We start from the raw sequence: 19966 nt of genomic DNA on the forward strand, positions 1-19966 counted from the left end.
ATGCATGGCCAAACATTTTGTTTCTGGGCCTGAAAGCCAAACTCTGTATAAACTTCCCAATGATATGTTTCCTTAGGATCCTTCCTGGCACACTTGCTGCGGGAATGCTGACCGGAGAGAGGCAGTGGAGGGGGGGCTGGGGCACCATACGTCCACCCATTTATGACACCGCACCTTGGGTTGGGCTGCCTCTTGTTTTACACCCTCTTGTGGTGGTACAGCACATAACTGGTTCCAAAGTTTTATAAGAATAGAAATGAGTTGTTCATCATGATTTGGACATTTGACTTTTGTCTGCTTAAAAAAACTGCTGAGCTTCACTGGGCTTCCTGACATTCCCTTATGAGCTTGGGGTCAGCATGTTCACTGGCAACACAGAGGGCAAAGGCATGATTCCTGGCATGTGACCCTATCTCATCACTACATATTTTGGAATGGCTCAGTCGTCATTCTTCTTATATTACTGTGTCTTGTTTCTTATTGCTGGAGGAAAGTACCTACTCTCAGTAAGAAAGTTCCTGTACTATCTTCCTGTGTTCAAGAAATATCCTAGTTGTCAGTAGGGGATATTTAAAATTGTCTGACAGAAGCCGTGGCAGTACATGGAATACTGTGTATGGTGACAAACTGCTCTGTTATTTTTAATGGTGAAACGTATCTCTCCTCTTTCCACTTCTTGCAGAGTGGTGGCTGTCTTGGGCAGACAAACAAGTTCGTGTTCTGCCGATGGGAAAACACAGCTTCTGCAAATGTTTCAGTATGTTTCTGATGGAGAAAACTGATCCCTCAGCACAGCCTACTGGCTGCTGGTGAGACAGCAAGCAAGGGTGAAAATCACAGGTTTGTATGTGAGAGGGGAAGTAATAGTGTTACTGCTGTGGGTGTGATGGTCTCAGTCCATATTTGAGCATGTTTTGCAGTGAGGTGACAGCATTTGCTGCAGGTGGAAAAATGGAGATGCTGTCTGGCACACCAACCCTCTCCAGACCTGAAACAGAAGCAGTAAAATGAAACCAAGCTCAGTCTGGGGATAAAGATGCTCTGTGAGGAAGAGCAAGGGAACACCTGAGCAGACAAGGTAGGCACAAAGAGAGGAGAGGTGGTAAATCAGAGAGGGTTTGGGAGGGGGGGTGAGAGTGGGGAAGGCGTAGTTATTGCCTATGGGAAAATGAGTGGCATGAGATCAGTGTAAACCTACAATCAGCCATACAAGAGAAGTCTCAGAGGGGATGATTTTTAGTAGCTGGTTATTTAACTTCCAGAAATCTCATCCAGCAACTTATGAAAACTGTTTTGCAGAGCATCCTAAAAGATAAGGGCTGAAAGGTCATAGATTGTTTTGGCGAAAATGCCCCCATGCTGCATTTAAGGACCATAGTGTGTTTCTGTCTCTCGTGAAATGTTCTGCTCAAGTCTGGTAAAACCCCAAAGCCACCATCATGGTGTGTTGCAGGAAAAGAGCTGAAAAGTCAGAGGCATCTCCAATGTCCTCAGCCCTTGCAATGGCAGCCATGTCTTGGTAATTGACAGGCCTACCTGTGCTCTTGGATTCCCTTCATTGAAATAGAAGGTATGTTTCTAAGGTGTGTTTTACTAAATCTTATTTTTATTACAGACAGTAAATTCAGTTCATGTTGACTAGCACTTAAATTCATAAATTACAGTAGCAATGAAGATGATCCTGACAGCGATGTCCTTTCCTGTGAAATTTGGAAATTTTGCTCTACAAATGCCAGGAGGAGTCCCAAATAAGATTTCACACTGTTGTAGAACACACACACACTACCTTTCCAGATAGATGTGATATTTCATCATGAGCATAATTTGTTTTCTGTGAAATAATTTATTCTGTTCATCTTGCTGATGACAAGTTGAGGCAATTTGGGTGGCTGTTTTTCTGAAATGTATTTTCTAACACCAGAAAAATAATGACTTATGGTGCTAATATTATTTGGAAGAAGCAGATGAGAGTCTTAGGACTGAGAAAGCACACAAAGCTCAGCACTTTGGAGACAGTGACACAAATTATGTCTTGAAAAGAGGATGTGGGAATTTCACTCATTAAAGAGAGGAAGGAAGCCTGTCCCATGAGGAATCAGAAGAATGATGAAGGCAGAGTTTGTGTGACAGCACTGCTCATACAAAAATAGTCATGTGAATTAACCCCTGGAAATAAAGTTCAGATGCAGTAAGGTATTTACTGGTGTAGGAGCACGGCTGCTCTGGAGAATTGCAGGGCAACCTGGTTGGGCCATAGCCCAGGCAGGACTGGGCAGCACATCAGCTGACACCTGGAACTAGCTTAATGACACAAGGCAAGAGGATCCCACAGAGAGAAAAAAGGTGATGCAAAACTGCCTCAGTTCCCAAGTTCCATGTGTTTCATAGACACCACCTGGCAAGGGAAGCAGAACATCTAGACATAGTAAAACATGTCTTGGTGTCCAGAAAGGATGGGAAGGTAACATGAGAGAAACCACAGTAGGTTCAGTTCCCAAAGACATGTTTGTATGTAGTAGGCAGCTGTACAGGTTGGCACTCTGGGCCTGAACTTTGGAGCGTGGCCTGAACCATGATGCTACTTTTGGCAATGTTCACAATTCAGTTTCTACTGCCTTCTATCTTCCAATGATTTTGCTGGTTTCAAAGAGATGAAACCCTACCGTACAGGTTTACACCTTCCCTGATGTACTACCTACCTCCTGGATAGGAAACAGTGATAAATTCTGTTTATGATTCAAGGGAAGCTGCAGGGACACTGCACAGCCACCTAGCAAAACATCGCTATCTCTGAGACATCATGCCATCTGCAGCCTTCCAAAGTCCCACAGTAAAATGATTCATTGGGTTAAGGGCAGGACATAGGGCTTTCTTTGATCAAGGATCTTTGCAACTATTTCTTACTCCTACTTTCTCTGTCAAATTTTATAGCAAGGATCAGCACAGTAACTATACACAGACTCATATTCAGTTTTTAATGTTGCATCATATCAATTCCACGGCACCAAATTCACCTTTTGCATTAGCTGAAGAAACAGAATATATTTTTTCTCTGTTGATTCAGTGAAAGTTTTGGAGTAATTTGTAGTTGCAATATCAGGCTAAATTCAGTGCTACATTAGTGAGGAATAGGAAAGTAGTATGGCTAAAGATGAAAGAGAGACATTTATTGTGTATTGCTCCAATTAATCACTTCTAATCCAGCAGTCTTTTCTGGAGTACACATAAATTTGCTTATACCCACAGATTCACAGACTAAGGTGCTGATATTGGTTGCAACAAAACATCTTGAGCTTGAAGAAAGGTGTGCTAAAGCCTGTAAATTATTGAACACACACAATATTTTGTTCCTTGTAACACTTTTTATATAACGTTTTATTTCACTGTTCTTTTCATCATAAACTTAGACGAAAAAAGTGATGCTCCTCTTCACAGTCTTATTGATATCTCTGTGAAAAGCCCAGTAGCAGCCATCAAATACATTATTAGAAACTATGCACTTAAAAGGAACAATCATTTCTAGAAAAGAATAGGACAGGAAAGACGATTGCTGCTGTGTTGGAGAAGAAGCAGCAGTAGTTCTGCTGAACTTACACCAGACAGAAGGTAAAACAGCAACTACAAGGCAGAGGCAGTATGTTAAAGGGAAAGGGGTGGGTGCGTGGGAAGGGGAAACCTTAGTAAAACAGCTTGTGGAAATATCCACCTACATGGTATTCAAAATTTGCCCTAAATTTTATTCCAGTATAGGTAATCCTGATCTCACTGAATTTTCCTGCACAATAAATTTACTTACACTGTTTGTTTTCTTCTTCTAACTTACTTCTAAACTGTATTTTATTATTGAGGTATATTTATTTAGGGCCTGTAAGAAATTTGTTGAAGTTTTGCCATGGTTACCTAAAATCTACTGCTACTAGTGACCCGTATTATTACTTTTAAACCAAAACATCACAAGGGTTTCTTCAGATGGTGTTTTGCTTGTCCCTTACAGGCAAATTCACCAACCCAGAGATCTGAAAGCCAAAACCAAATGATAAAGCTTTCTGCTAAGACTTTCTACAAAAGCATTCTGCTAGTCTTTTACAAATCTATATGATCCCAATGTATGATGTTTTGTTTTAAGAAAAGGGGAAGGTATTCTTGATTCAATAATTTGAATTATATTTATTATATACCTTCACTATACTTCTGTCTAAAACATGTCTCTCCTACATATATTTTCACAAGGGAGCTACCTGAATTGGACATTGCTTCACTTCCTGCTGACTGCAACTCTTTTTCTATTTCAAGACTACCTGGTATTAGAGGGACTAAAACTTTTAGCCGGTGAAGGATCTGGAGCACAGGTCTTCTGAGGAGCCTGGAGAAAAGGAGGCTCAGGGAAGACCTTATCACTCCCTACAACTACTTGAAAGGAGGCTGTAATCATGTGAGAGTCGGTCTCTTCTCCCAGGTAACAAGTGATGGGATGAGAGGAAATGGCCTCAAGTTGCACCTGGAGAGATTTAGATTGGATATTAGGAAAATTTCTTCATGGAAAGGGTTGCCAAGCATTGGAACAGGCCACCCAGGAATTGAGTCCCAATCCCTGGAGGTATTTAAAAGACATGTAGATACGGTGCTTAGAGACATGGTTTAGTGATGGACTTGGCAGTGCTGGGTTAATGGTTGGATTCAAGATCTTAATGGTCTCTTCCAACCTAAATGATTCCAGGATTCTGTGATTCTACTTCAGCTCAACCAACAGATAGAAATACAGGTGGTGTGACTGTCCACAAGTAATTCTGCTGCTACTTCCCCTGCTTTCATATAACTGACATGGGGTTTCTCTGCCACCTTTAATCCATGATTTTCTTAGGATCGAAGAAAACTTTCTTACAATTATCTCATATTCAAAATCCAAATTACAGAGATAATGATGGTAGTATAAAAGGCAACATAAATGCTCTATCAAATATTTAAAAAAATAAGTTTTCTGTTGTTCTGTAATGAGCTGCATTAAGCTAGAGACCATCAGCACAGAGGGAGGTTATAGTTATTAGCAACACTGATGGGAGGCCTCCTGTTCAGAGTTCATCTGGTGATGATACTCATCTTCTCCATTACCAAGAATTAATGTCAAAGTATGAACTTCTGATCCATCATAAGCGGATGCTTCAATATGATCTGATCTTCTCTTGAAAAAAAAAATCTCATGAACATTGTATGATTACTTTTGTGTTAGTCAGCGTTATGATGTTACCATTCTCTCTTTTTATCTAATTGCATTATGATACATGGAACCAATCTTGATTTGTAAATCTTTCAGAGCAAGAAGTTATTAGACTCTTGCCTTCATTGCCAGACCTGCTATCACATTTGGATCCACCAGGCTGTATTTATCCCTCTGACTCAATGCATTGGGAAGAAAGAATTCTGATGCTTCATAGTGACAGCATTACAAGAGAAAAATAAAATAGGTATTTATAGAAAGAGGCTCTGACAGTAAACTGATATGCAGAAACACCAAAGTGATGCATCATTTACATATGAATGGTGTATGCCTTGAGCCTGCCTGTTCCCTGTTCTTTTGTCTTCTGTTCTCTGGAATATCAGATACAAGAAAATATTCCAATGAAGTAATTAAAAAAAGTAATTAAATTTGAACAGCCTGTATCATCTCTGTATTATTCAGTAAACCATGCAAACATTTAATATTAGAGGTTGAATATATACATTCACAGACTTGTTAAGCAGTGAGAGAGAATTCAGATTATCCTGAACTAAATTGCACCTTATTCACAAATATATTGCGTTTTCGAAAAACTCAAAAGAAAATACTACTTGTTAGAAATAGGTGGGGGGAGGAGGGAAGGAATGTGATCCTTTGTCTGGTAAAAAACCAGCCAAAAATATCTGAAAGTACAAACACTTGTGCCTTGTGCCTTCATTTTATTTGCTAAAATGTAATACATGGAAGCAGTAATCAGTAGAAAATTTTAAAAAGATCAAGAGAAACAGCAGCTGGTCAAATAAGAAATTGGATACCAGTAGAAGGTAAAGTGTTGCTTTTATCACTTAGTTTGGAGATTTCAGTACTGGTAACTCCTAGATAATATATTTTCTGATCAGCTAACAGTCCTGCAACAAAAGTTATCACTTTGATCCTATATGATAAAGAAAATGTTTGATAGAAAGCAAAAACTGACAGAAGGCCTTTCAGTTTGTTTGTAGAAAAGGCTTTCAAGAGAACGTGATCTTAAAAAACATAGTTTTGAGAAAATTAAGTATCTCAGAAGTGAGTCACTGGAGAAAATTACTGAATGGTCTTTGGAAAAATCACAGATAATTTTTTTTGTGTAAATTTGGCAAAAGACTGACCCTATATAGAAACCGTTTTTGGTAAAAAAAAAAAAAATACACCAAAACCAGAAAAAATAAGTAGCAAGAAGGACAGGGACACCAAGGGACTGTGTCTGCAGGCAACCCATGCTGGGGCAAGGACCCCCCTGAGGCCACCAAAGTAATATTTTCACCACTGCAGACGGCACATAGTTGATCTCCAGAGTTTTTCCTGATTACCTCAATCCTTATGAAAACTTTGCGTTAATTAGTGCCATTAGTGCCCTACCTTTTTGTTAATTTGGAGATGTGGAAAGGCCTGATGTAGATTTTTACAGTAACCTTCCATTATTCAAAAGGAGAGTCATATGCCTGTAGCATAGGTAAGCCTACTCATGCTGCCTTGTCTTGAATAACAATAAAGCCAAAAAGACAGAGAGTTCAGCTGTTGAGCTCACTCCTCCTTTTGTTAGCTGAGTGAACCGGCATAAGCCAGCTCAAAGCCAGCTCAGCTGTGTATTTCTTCTGCTAAGGCATCTGCAGTTGCACTCAGCTGTATTCTCGCTTCAGGAGAGACAAAATCACACAAGGAGAATTGAGTTCATGGGGTCTGTATCTGCAGTGGAAAATTTTCAACTCTGGGATGAAACACCTCTTGTCAGAGAGGACATTTAAGCAGGAAACCTCTTCAACTTCCCTCTTCCCTTACACATAGCCTCCTGAAAGTAGGAAATTGGCTGATGTAGTTGCCAAGACCAGAGAAGGGCCTCAAATGTCATCTATCTGGACTTCTGTAAGGCCTTTGACATGGTCCCTCACAATATCTTTCTCTCTACATTGGGCAGATATATATTTGATGGGTGGACAGCTCAGTAGATGAGAAATTGGTTGGACAGTCACATCCAAAGACTAATGGTCTAAGGCTTCATGTCCAGCTGACATCAGTGACAAATGGTGTCCTTCAGCGGTCCGTACTGGAATCTGCGCTATTTAATGTTTTCATCACACGCATGGACAGTGGGATTGAGTGCACCTGCAGCAAGCTTGCGGAGGACACAGAGCTGAGTGGTACATTGACAACCTGAAGGATGGGATGCCATCCAGAAAGACCTGGACAAGTTTGAAGTGGGACGTGGGACCCTAGGAATTTCATGAAGTTCGACAAGGCCAAGTGCAACATCCTGCACATGTGTTGGGGCAACCCATCAGACTGGTGGATGAATGGATTGAGAGCAGCCCTGCTGAAAAAGACTTCAGGTGCTGGTGGCTGAAAAGCTGGACATGAGCCAACTGGGCTGCATCAAAAGCAGTGTGGCCAGAGGTCGAGGGAGATGATTCTGCCCCTCTGCTCTGCTCTTGTGAGACCCCACCTGGAGCACTGCATCCAGATCTGGGATCATCAGAATAGAAAAGATATTGACCTGCTGGAGAGAGTCCAGAGGAAGCCATGACAATGATCAGAGGGCTGGAGCGCCACTCCTATGAAGACAGGTTGAGAGAGCTGGAGCTGTTTAGCCTGGATTATAGCAGCTGTCCAGTACTTGAAGGGGGCCTATAAGAAAGACAGAACAATCTTTTTAGCAGGGCCTGCTGTGATAAGACAAGGGATAACGGTTTTAAACTAAGAGATGGTAGACTGGTTTTAGTTTGGACTGGATATATGGAAGTAATTTTTTACAATTAGGGTGGTAAAACACTGGAACTGCAATAAAAGCTTAGAGGAATATTTATGGTCTTTGCAGAAGCATTCAGTCTTTGTCTACTTAGGACTAACTCATGTAACTAAGGGCTGATGACCCTGCAGTAGTGCTGGGTCTAGAAAGAAACACATGGCCTAACTCTAGTACAAATGTGAGTTGTCACCTAATCTGAGAATGCCACCCAAACCCAAATCAAAATTAGTGGTAACCTTTCTAAAAAAAAGAAGAGACTGAGGAAAGGGTATCTGATTTTTCAGTAAGCCAGGTAGGTGGGAGAGCAGAATGGATAGACAGGTGGCAAGTATGACAGAATGAAGAACTGACTAAGAATTTCAGAGGTCATTGGAGGAGCAGGTGAGAATGTGGAAAAAAGTGAACCAGCTGAGTGAGACACGGTGTGCACCAGTTGTGAAAAATCTGTTGGATGCTGTACCTCACCAAAGCCTTTTAAAGAAATTAATATATAATGACATAAAGGAAAACAAATCCTTCATTAATTAGTAACTGAATGAAAGGTCAGAAATGAACAGTAGGAATAAATAATAAGTGGAAGGGAAGTTTTCAGTGATTTTCCAGAAAGTTGCTGTCCCATGTTAAGAGGGGCATGCAGTGAAATAACAATGCTTATAAAAACACATATGGTTATTTAATATAATAAAAGCTAGGCCATATATCACAAAGAATTCCTAAGTGACTGGTCAATCAAGTGACAGATGGCATGCCAATTTGATACATATACAAAAAAATGTGTGCCTGTGGAGAAAAAAAATCCCAATCACATATGTACCACATGGGTAATAAATGAGATGTTATTGATCAGGCAAAAGATCTTAAGAGTCATTGTGGGTAATCCCTTTAAAACATGCCTGCTCAAGAATGTTCAAAATACCAATTAGTATGCTAGGAAATAAAAAAATGAGGAGTTATACAATAAAATCTGTAAAAGCATGACCCGTATGACGAAGAGAAGAAAAATAGTCAGGATTATTCTTTACTGAATAGTCCTATTGATATCATCTTGCTAAAATGTCATACTAAATGACCATTATTCACTTCCCCTCTTTACCATCCCCCTTTCCCCCCCCAAATATAAGAAATAATTATGCCCAACTAAAATATCTGGCAGAACTTTTAGAAAAAACAAAACAGGAATATTTCAGCACAACCATGGGACTCCTTGCTAGAGCATGTTTTAGGTAACAACTTCTATCAGTTTATAGATCCAGGAATTCTTTCAGTCACCCCATAAAGAAAAATTCAACAAAGTCTTTTTAAAATTATGAATACTTCTGGAACAATAGAGAAAATGTGCCTGGTTACACTGTCAGGACTCTGAAACCCACTGGGACAAAACAGCCTGCCTTTAAGCTAGTAAATTCCTTTTTGCCTCCAAAATTGTCTAGGAGCATACAGGTCAGCAGGGAGCCAGGCAATAATGCCAGGCTGTACCCTGCTGCTGGGATTAGTACAGGCAAGCTTGTCTCAGTGCCTGGGAATGTGCCCATGCTGTTTAATAGGTAAGAGCCTGGGAAGCCTCCATCTGCCAGAAGCTGAAAAGGGAAAGTCTTCCTCTGCTCACCTTGTCTTTCTCTTAACAGAGATAGGCTCCCGTGCTGGCCTTATCCTGGAGCTGAGTATCTACAGCGAGTTCTCAGCACAGGAGGGACAAACCCAAAAACTACCCGGAATCCTTTAAAAATATTTTTAAAATACTGAACTATTGGGATTTCCCCTCTTTTAAATGAAAACTACCACATATTCTTTAAGGCAGGTGGGTAATTAACCTGAGAACCTCCAAGGCAGTTGTGTTCATATTGGTTGATCACATGGCATTTTTTAAAGCTAAACTACTAATATATGGCATAACATGTTAATCAGCATATACTTCAATACAGTATGTTGCAAATATAAAAGAAACACACACACTTTTATTAAAGCTTTGCAATGCAGACACAGAAATTATGTAATAATATCCTACTTACTGTAAAGCACTACCAATGAACATTCAAGCCTTCTGGGAAAAATAAAAAAAAACAATGACTTTTTCTTATTTTTTGCTAATGCTCTGTTAATAAAATTTGTTTCCTCATATCCTTAAACCATCAAGGCTAAAACATTAATACTGCCAGAAATAATTATAGTCAGCTTGCTCAATTAATTGTTGGACAACAGAATCAGAAAATCTTTAAAAATATTTGACTGTCTGTTGGCAAGCCACAATATTTTGCCTGTGTACTTCATTCCATTCTAAGTAGAGAAAAAATACTGATTTCAATTAATTATGTAAATTTTGTTAAAGCTGATGAACTTTTGACTAGTCATAAATCTGCAATTCTAAGTTTCCTCAAACATGTTTTTTATCCATCAGACTTTTCAAATAGTCATTCAATATTTTTAAATTTTGTAAGGTGGTTGTATGTGAGCATGTCAAATTGCTCCAAACACATCAGACAGTAATGGTGTCATATGATGTTAATCTATTTACATCTCTGGTGTATTTTACATTGTTTTTGTTATTTAAGTCATACTCCTGTGTGGTGTAAAACAATATGTTAATTTCTTCCAAGTGCCTGTCTTATGCTGTTTAAAAATTAGATGCAAAACCTCTTAGAATGGCGATGACTGTGTTTTAAACTTTAATGATGACTATGAGATGATACAGCTAAATTAATACAAAATTAAACATTAAATCCATGTGACAACAGAGTGGAATTTTCAACAGAAAGGGAAAAAAAAATAAGGCACTTCCCTTATATTTAGTTTCATATTCTGATATCTAGACTACACATTTAGCTGGAACACAGTGATGAAACTCAAATAATCCTTTAGTTTACAACTTGCAAGTATTTGGCCTTCAATATTTATTATGCAGTCTATGGCAGAAACAATTTCACATTAAACGCTTATTGTTACATAGATTTTAACAATTAAAATAAGAAATACATTTTGGCTGCAGAAAGAAAAAGACAAAAAACCTCCCTGTTCCATAGAGTTGTATTTTAGAATACACTTAAATTCATCAAAGTACATTTTCCCCTGGTTAACTACTGATGATTTATTTACAAACCAAGTAACAAACAATATCTAGAAAATACCATCGCACCACAAATTATCTACATGGATATTTCTATTTCTCATACTAGAAAACAGCTAAGGAGGCATTTACTGCAGTACAATGTTCTCTCCTGAAATCTTAATGTGTTTTAGCAGCTAATACAAAATGCAGATGCAGACTGTATTACACTAGTTAGAAAAGCAAAGATATTACAGGTTTGGTTAAGAAAAAATAGATATCTAGCAAAATGTAACCTTTTTGTTTGTTTGTCCGGGTTTTTTTTGTATTTGTTTTTTAAAAAAGGACTAATGCATTAACTGCTCCAAGCACTTCACATAGGGGCTGTTGATGACTAACAAATTGAAAATGTTGCTGACAGAGCAATTGAAATTTGAGAAACTACTTGAAAGAGAGGACATCATCAGCCTGTGCAAGCTTTGACAGGCTTATAGATACATTTCTATTCACAAAGGAATTTATGGTAATGTAGTGTTTTGGGGATAATTTGACAATCAATAACATGGAATACTTTCATTTACTCATCTCTTTTAGAAAAAATGATAGCTTGTTGTTTTGATTTTACTCTTTTCTTACATGAGAAACAGAAGGTGAAGCTTGGAGTTTTGGGGGTTTTTTTAAGTGATCACTGAAAGAAATATTTTTCCTTTGAAATTGCAATCCTGTAAGAGAAGACCTCTTGAACTGCAAATGTGTTGTTCTAGATGACCTTGTTAGACTTCAGCACGCAAATAACCTGCACAGGAAACACTTCTACAAATTTTAAGAATAAATAGAGTGTACCCAACAGTATTAAAACTTCATATCACATCATTTCTCATCATTAAAAGCTCACTTTCATTTTTCAAAGTAAGTTGTCCAGCCTTTGAATTTTTGTTTCCAACCTGTTTTAACACCACTGTAAACTTATCAAGAGCATGTCAGATTGCTAGAGGTACAACAGCTGTGTTTTAGACTTATGTATGTATTCCTGGTAAACATGACTGTTTTGAACACTGGAGCCTGGCAAGCCCCTGTATCTCTTGGCTCTGCTTGCTGTTATATTTCATGCTTCTATTCTGTGCAAAGTAGATGTGCTGCAGAAGCAATTTGTGACAGACTGGAAAAGCAGATGCTTTCCTCTGTGGTATTTTTTTGAGGGAAAGTATATCCTACACGTTCCCATAGCATACTGCCCAGACACACCGTGGCACTGGTGTGCAACTGCTTTGAGAGCCATGCAGCAGGAGACCCTGTCACGGCAGTGGAGTAGTTTCAGCTTCTTGAAGTTCCAACTGAAAGGAAAGAAATTGCAAATACAATGAACAGTTGCTTAGTATCTTCCCACCCACAAGTCTGTGTGTGTGTCTACATGTGTGCAGGTTTCTTTTAAGAGGAATTTATTTCTCATTTGCATCTACTGTCCTACTGTATAAAGCTGAACACATAGGGAGTAAGGCATAAAGACCATGACTTTGCCATGAAGTAACAAAACACAGAAAAGTTTCATGTCTGGCCTTCAAAGACAAAAAAACATTAGTAGGTCTGAAAATCGACTTAGAATTAGAATACTTTGTATCAAGCCAGTTGTTCTCTTTCTAGAGTGGAACTCTGTATGAATTTCACGAGTATGGAAAGATATCACTCCCTCCCTGTATGCTTTCTGTAGCAGTTAAAGAAGAGCTGGTATTTTAGCTGATACATTCTATGTTTCAGGATATTGTCTGACTTTTGGATTTTCAGTTCAAGTCCAGTTTAAATGCAGTGTGACACAGACTTACATCAGCAAACAAACCCAACAACCTCTCGGCCCTAGGTGTCCACAGTATCCATGTTAGGTTCAATCTGCATGCAGGCACAACAGCACTACAGATGTTTTCATCAAGAAAACCTGCTTACTGCAAAGCATGTCCTGAAAGTCCAGAATCCCTTTTTGCTGCCCAGCAAATGTTGTACTAGAACTTGTTGAAAACAGAGTAGGAGACACTGCAAATCAAGGGTTTATGGCATGGGCAGAAGAATCACAGATGAAACCTGAAGATTCACAAAGAGCCCGTGACAGTACGAATCAGCTAAAAAAGAAAGTTTGATTTTAAGGGTCTATTGAACTTCAACAAGTCTTTCATTGATGTCACTATCTTACCAGAAATGGGCTTCTTAACAAATCAATACCTTTAAATTATTATTGAAACAAAGTATAATTTACAAAGGAGATACATCAATTTTCTAAAAATACACAGAAAGGCCATTCTCTATTAAAACAGGTAGATGTGAATCTGCCAAGGTTTGGAGTTACAGAAACTGCCCAGCTTTTTCGTGTTTCCGCAATAGGACTCACCAGCATTTCCCATATTTGTTTGCAATCTCTCATATAGCACTGAGAAAACGGAAAAGTAAGAAATCACTTTCTTCATTTATTTAATCAAAGTGAAACTAGCTTTCAATTTTTCCTTGTTTCAACTTAAAAATAGCGTTTCTTGACTCCAATATCCTTTTTATTTCTACATGTGGCTGCCAAACCAAGCAACAAGGGCAAAGTTTTCAGGGTTGAGCCTTTGTTTACTGAACACATCTGAGGCCTCATTTTCAGCATATGAGGAGGATTTGCAGCTTCCACTAGGGCATTTAGACACGTCAGTAGTTAAGGAGAAAGCATCAGAAGCTAAAATTGCAAAATATAGTTACATAGGATGACTAAATAGTCCTGAAGATGTGCCTATACATAATTTGCTTAGTTGCTTCGATACATTCAGGTGAAACAGCTATAAAAACAGTTAAAAAACATGTCACAAAGAAACTAATTCATGGAAACAAATTTCTTGGATTTCAATAATTATTAATAATTGAGTTTCCTAATTATTTATATTTTTTGGTATTAACACATAGCAAAAATTTAATATATTTGGAAAACAGTTTTCAGGAAAAGTAATTAATTTTAAATTAAAAAAAACAAAACCTTTTAATCTCAGAGATAAAGTAATGCAAATAGTCTCCGAGCATCTGAAGTAAGAGCTATTTCAAAATACTTGCCAAGGTCTTTTATACGAATCAGGTTAATGCCAATGACATCAAAAACTCTCAACCACTTGCAAAAGCTAGTCTTTGGTCCTTATTACCTTACCCTACCAATACTGGGTCATACAGAAAAAAGTTCAAAGTAAGCAGTTTTGCGTTTTGAGCGTTTTTTTCAGGATTCCATCACTCCTTCTCCATGCAAATACACTTATAAGGCTGCATATGCCTCCCTGAACTAAAGTGAGCTGAGCCTTTATGCTCACTTCAGAACAGACGAACCCTATGCATTTTACTGCAGGAGTTAGTTGAGTGTAACGCAGCATACATCCCCCCACAGATGTGAAACACCTATCTTACAACACTTCCAGTTTTTTGCATGCCTGATTAGCCACTGTCTTTTATCCCTCAGAGCTGTTTGTCTACTGGGCATATACAATTTCTATAAATGCTCGCACCATCAGTGTTACGGATCAGATGTTGCTCTGTGCATTTGCAAGATGCTGCTTTTCTGTAGGAGTTTTGAACTGATAGAAAATACAGTTGTTCCTTCCACCAGTCAATGCTTATTTTTAAGTGCTTTAAGAGTGTTAGGCCTTATGTGATTGAGCCTTGCAGTTCTCATTAACTTTAGCAGGAGAAAAGAATTCTCACTTGGCAAAAAAGGAACTTGTAGAACATCTGTTTCTTAGAAAATTATGTGAAGTGTGCCTAGTACTATACAGCCCTGCCATTAGAATTCATACCAAATGCTCTCCAAGGCCTCGTCTTTACAAGAAAGACCTTGTCAGTATACTTCGATCAATACAGATATACGAGCTAGACTTTCTTGTACAGAAGGCACTTACCTGTGAAAAGAATACCCTGTCAATAGAATTTACAAAATCTGACTATCTAAGCAAACATTGTTTTGTCTGGGGATTTTTCTTTCTTTTTTCTTTTTTGAGAGCAAAAGCTGCATTCACTCTAGGGCTTTCTCTGTTTAAAATAATAATATAAAAATACTACATGTTACACTTTTAAGTACTACTCCAGAGAACCATTTTAGTGTAGATTAGTTCTACAATCTTATCTGTAATTCTGATAAAAGCAACAACAAAACTACCTCTTACAGAAATGTTTGCTGGAGAAAAAAGATAAATTAAGTTTAATATTAAGCTTTGAACATGGCTTGCTGTGTATGTGTTCTATAGACATTGTGGAGAGTGAGAAAGACTGCACCAAACAACTGCTGAACTGTAGTCCTGGGATAAGGCCCAGGTCGTCACTCAGTGAGCACAGCTGGTAGAAGTAAACCAATGGCAACAGCAGCAGCTGCTCAAGCAGGAACTGCAGGGATGGTGGTGAGGGAAGCGAAACTGTCCACTCCAAATTCTTTCAAATACCTGACCACGCAAAGAGACTTATCTGCCCATCTATGAGGACCTAAGCTTCCAAGTGTGGTCTTCTTCTCCTTGGCTCTGGGGAAAACTGATAACTTAGTTGCTAGGAAGAGCTACCAAAGTAGTCAAGTAACTTCTTATAGCTCTGTATACACCTTTCTTCCATGCAGATTGTCTCTTTGCTTCAGTTTCCATCCTTACTGCCTCACTTGGACCTCATTACTGACATTCCCCTTTCTTCCCAGCACTCTTCCTCTCACTTTCCTTTCCCTTCAGTGTCTTCCCTTTCCCTTCTCTTTATATATACTTTATTTCTTCTTAACTAACTTCATCACTATTCCCTGAATGGAAAAAAAAATCCCTAATCAACAAAGAATGCAACTATGAGACTAGCTTCCTTCTTATTGTCACTCTCAAGCTCACTTCACTGCTTGGTTCATCCCTGCCTCTGCAGACTGTCTCCCTTGTTGGTGTAGGTTGAAAGACCTTTGTGCAAAACATATTCTATTCTGTGTTTGCTCAGTGCTCAAGGAAATGGACTTTATTTCACCAGCCTCTGGCCAGTGCCACATTAATCTCTGCTACGGGTAGAAGTGTACAGGTCTCCTAAAAGTAATATAAAGATCCATAAGTAAATTTAGAAAATGGGTACATACACATCACACTTTAGAAAGTTGGAATTGTACTACATAAGAGACGCAATCCTGTTGTCGGACACATGCACAAAATTGACTCCAGCGAGGGTTACAAATAGATTATTAACAGATGAGTCTCTCTAATAATTTGCTACACCTAGTGAATACTACATGTATATACATACATACATATATGTATGTGCCTGTGCCAAGTTTGGCAGTTCTGCTCCACCATCAAAGTGTGTGTAAGACTGAGCAGGTGCTGATTTCACAGGCCATGGTTTGGCATGTATGAATCAGACAGTGGTGAATAAAAATACCAACTGCTGATGCTTAATAAAGCTCACTTTAGCCCTTCTCCCTTTAGACTGGTCCCTCCTCTTTTCTGGTGCAATTACTGTTTAGTCTGTTTGGAGATGGTAATGTTCAGATTTATGCTTTCTGGCAGCAGCTGAGTGGCAGGTCTGCAGCTGCTTTCACAAGAAGTCACTGAGTTCTGCACCTCAAGGAAACAGTCAGCTTTTGGCCTAAGTGGCAGCAGTGAGAAACTGGTGTGTGAGCAACCTTAAGTATATTGCTGAAAGGTGATATGGCAAGGAATGAACCAGGCTTATGCCTTTAGTTCTTCTTTTTAAGGAATTACAGAGACAACTCAAACTTCTAGTGCTTGTGATGTGCTTGAATGACTTTCGTGAATGTTAAGATTTGCTTTCATGCTTTGTTTGATGTTCACTTAAGGATGGGGATTGGAAATTCTCTGGACTAATTACAGGACCATGGACACTGAACATTTACAAAAGAGCTTCTTTGAAAAAGTAAGCAACCAAAGGCTGAATTAAAAAAAAAAATCTATTTCTCTTGGTATCTGATGTGTCATAAAACGTCTGCTTCTTAAAGGCTTTTTCTAGAAGGAAAAGGTATCTTAGTATAGCTAAAATGGCAAAATGGCACAATAGTCCTTAACATGTATGTATATATTTATGTCTATCTATCTATTAATCTATCAATATCAAAACCCACCTTAGTCAACACATATCTGATATAAGAACTGCATGTAGACAAGCTTTTGTCTACTTCTTGCATGTCTTTCAGGAAAAACAAGGCCAGGTAGGCCTTCTCTGTACATCAGTCAAAAGTGAACACACACAGTTTTTTATCTTTTTATTCACTGCTGCAATGGGAGAAGAAGAGAGATCTGTATTTTGTCGCACTCCTGTGTCTATCAGAAGACCAGGAATATGAACAGAGAAATCTGTGATTAACCTTCAATCAGTCACCTGTTGTAAACATCCTGCAAATGAAATGCTGTTTTGTGTGCTTTGTACATGCATGCACGTGGGACCCAGTCAGGCAAGGTAAACTTGAAAACCATTGACTTCTGAACATCAAGCAGGGTAGAGAACAACTAGCACCATGCAGGACTGGGTTCTCTGTGTATGCATACAGAAGTTTCAAATATAACCTCACAGGTGTTCAGACCTTCAGATAGCTACAAATCAGTACAGACAGTAACTTCAGAATACATGTCATCTCCAGGCAGGTGGCCTGGATCCAGAGATGACATCTCCACTGCTAGTCATACCTGATGGTTAGTCCTATCCACAGTGTTGGCAGTGGAAGCATGGTCACGAGTGTTTTGTCGGATTCGGGTGGAGTTTTGCTGCTCAATGGTTGAGGAAGTGGGGACGCAGAACTCTCTGAAACACCTTTTGAAATTCTCATCTAGAAATGCATAAAGGACTGGATTAAGGCAGCTATTTGTATACCCTAGAGCAATACAGAAGTGCCAGGAGACAGTCTGGAAAGTAGTTTCTGGGATGTTGACCAGGGCTTTAATGATGACATAAATGTGGATGGGAGTCCAGCAGACAATAAACACTGCCACCACTACAAGAACCATCCTTGTGATTCTCCGCAGGTTCCTATCCTTCTCTTTGGAGCCAGATAACATGCGAACACTCTTCAGGCGTAAAATCATCAGCCCATAACACACAGTAATTATCAGGACTGGCATGATGAAGGCAAAGATGAACACACAGATTTTCAGGAGGTTCTCCCAGTACCATGCAGGGTGGGAGAATGCAAGCGTGCAGTCAATCGAGCCTGGGGAAAAAGGAAAATATCAGAGAAGAACAAGGGGGTCAGTTTTTCATTTGCTTTTTTTAAAACTTTTTTAAATTAAATATCATAGGCAAATATGTGAAGATTTACTAAGTCAACATGTAAAATGAAGCAATCTGTGAGCTGTCATTTACACAAACATTGATAGGTCAGAGTGCTGCAAAACATGTATGGAGTTAGAAAAACAAAACCAAATTAACGTGTCCTCTTTTTCATTCTATTGCTTGGAATTAAATGTATATTGGAAAAGAAAGAGAGCTGAATAGTCACAAATGCTCAAACCTTGCCTCATTTTCACTTTCAAAACCTAGTGAAAAGAAAGATGGCTTAGCTATCATATGTGCTAAGAGTTTGGGCATTTCAGGGCAACGGGGAAGAAAATGACATGTCACCTGGCAACTATGCACCATGGTGGGTTTGGATTTATGTTGACGTGCTGTCACTGTCCCTTTATGGAAGGTCTTTGAGCACCAGTGATCCAGAATTGTGCTTTCTGCTCTGTATCACATCCTGCCAGACTACATGCAACATATCTATGACTGCCAGTCCCAGTGGGAATATTCTGGATAAAGTGCAGGCTTCTGTGCTGTAAGACAATGTATAACTGCCCCACAGCAGAAGGCAGGCAGGCCCAGATGCTTTTCCAAACACTGCAGTAACCATGTGGGGCAGCAAGACTTGCATGGACCACAGAAGGAGCTGGAGCTGCCTGTTGTAAAACACAGATGACACGTAGTGCTTGTCCAGTCAACTACAGCCAGCTGCAAAATTGTTGAAGGGGCCCATTTGCACTGATACATGCTTTATACAGATTGGAGGGCAGAAGCTAATTCAATGTCTCTACATTAAAACAATGCAGAAAGGAGTTTAAATGTTGGAATGAAAGCCAGACTTACCATGCCTGTATTTAGTAGTTGCCATGAACATAACTGGCAGGCCAATGGCAGAAGAGAGAATCCAGTTGCAGACATTGACAATTTTGGCATTTCTGGGGGTACGGAAATCAAGGGCCTTAACTGGGTGGCAAACAGCTACGTAGCGATCTACACTCATGGTGCAGAGTGTAAAGATACTGGTGAACATATTGTAGTAGTCTATGGATATAACAATCTTACAGAGGATGGTACCAAATGGCCACGTTCCCATCAAGTAATTCACACTCTGGAATGGCAGAGTACTTGTTGCTAGGGCATCTGCCAAGGCAAGATTGAAAATATAGATATTGGTGGCAGTCTTCATTTTCGTGTACCTAGAAAAAAAAATCAGCAACGCATGAATGACCATAGCTGACACTGCTAAATAAAATTGAGTCCAGTGCATCATCTATAAGAAACTTCTGTAAAATAACATGCTAGATACTGTCAAAGATCGTATTTTCTGCTTTTAACCAAATGACCTTGCTATGATTTACCTATATAATGTTGATAGTTCAGTGAGACATTAGCTAAAGGATGTAAGGAAGAAAAGATTAATTTAACTCGTGCTGAGGGAAAGGATATACACAGAAGAAACACAGAAGAAACAATATGACAGATGCTAAAGAACTAAGAAGCTGAAAAAAACCTGTACTTCTACATATCAGACACTGTACTACATGGATAGATTTTCTGTACCTGCTGATGTCATGCCAAATACCATAACCATGGTCTGTAGAAATAGAGAATTCATTTGTAGGTTGTGGAGTAGTAATGATGTAATTCCTCAAGGAATAAGTACGTAAGAGATTAGCATAATTATCAA

The 19966-nt window shown here is 39.0% G+C and overlaps 1 protein-coding gene across 1 annotated transcript; it reads right to left on the reverse strand.

Annotated features, from left to right (window-relative positions):
• Positions 1-10861: 10861 nt before the first annotated feature.
• OPRM1 (opioid receptor mu 1) lies at positions 10862-19495 on the reverse strand. Its single transcript, XM_017822064.1, has 3 exons — positions 19123-19495; positions 17688-18208; positions 10862-12371 (listed from the first exon to the last, which is right to left on the reverse strand). Exons 1-3 carry the CDS (start codon positions 19463-19465, stop codon positions 12333-12335), a joined length of 903 nt encoding a protein of 300 aa, XP_017677553.1. The 5' UTR covers positions 19466-19495; the 3' UTR covers positions 10862-12332.
• Positions 19496-19966: the final 471 nt, after the last annotated feature.

This window comes from Lepidothrix coronata, unplaced genomic scaffold (genome assembly GCF_001604755.1).
Source record: "Lepidothrix coronata isolate B3197 unplaced genomic scaffold, Lepidothrix_coronata-1.0 Scaffold94, whole genome shotgun sequence".
Lineage (NCBI taxonomy): Eukaryota > Metazoa > Chordata > Aves > Passeriformes > Pipridae > Lepidothrix > Lepidothrix coronata.

Excerpts from the sequence above, each read along its gene's own strand:
- OPRM1 (XM_017822064.1), bottom strand. The coding sequence starts at position 19,465 with ATGAAGACTGCCACCAATATCTATATTTTCAATCTTGCCTTGGCAGAT. Across the intron at positions 18,209-19,122 it reads AACTACTAAATACAGGCATG|GCTCGATTGACTGCACGCTT; the intron begins GTAAGTCTGGCT and ends CTTTTTCCCCAG. Across the intron at positions 12,372-17,687 it reads TGGATAGGACTAACCATCAG|TTGGAACTTCAAGAAGCTGA; the intron begins GTATGACTAGCA and ends CTTTCCTTTCAG.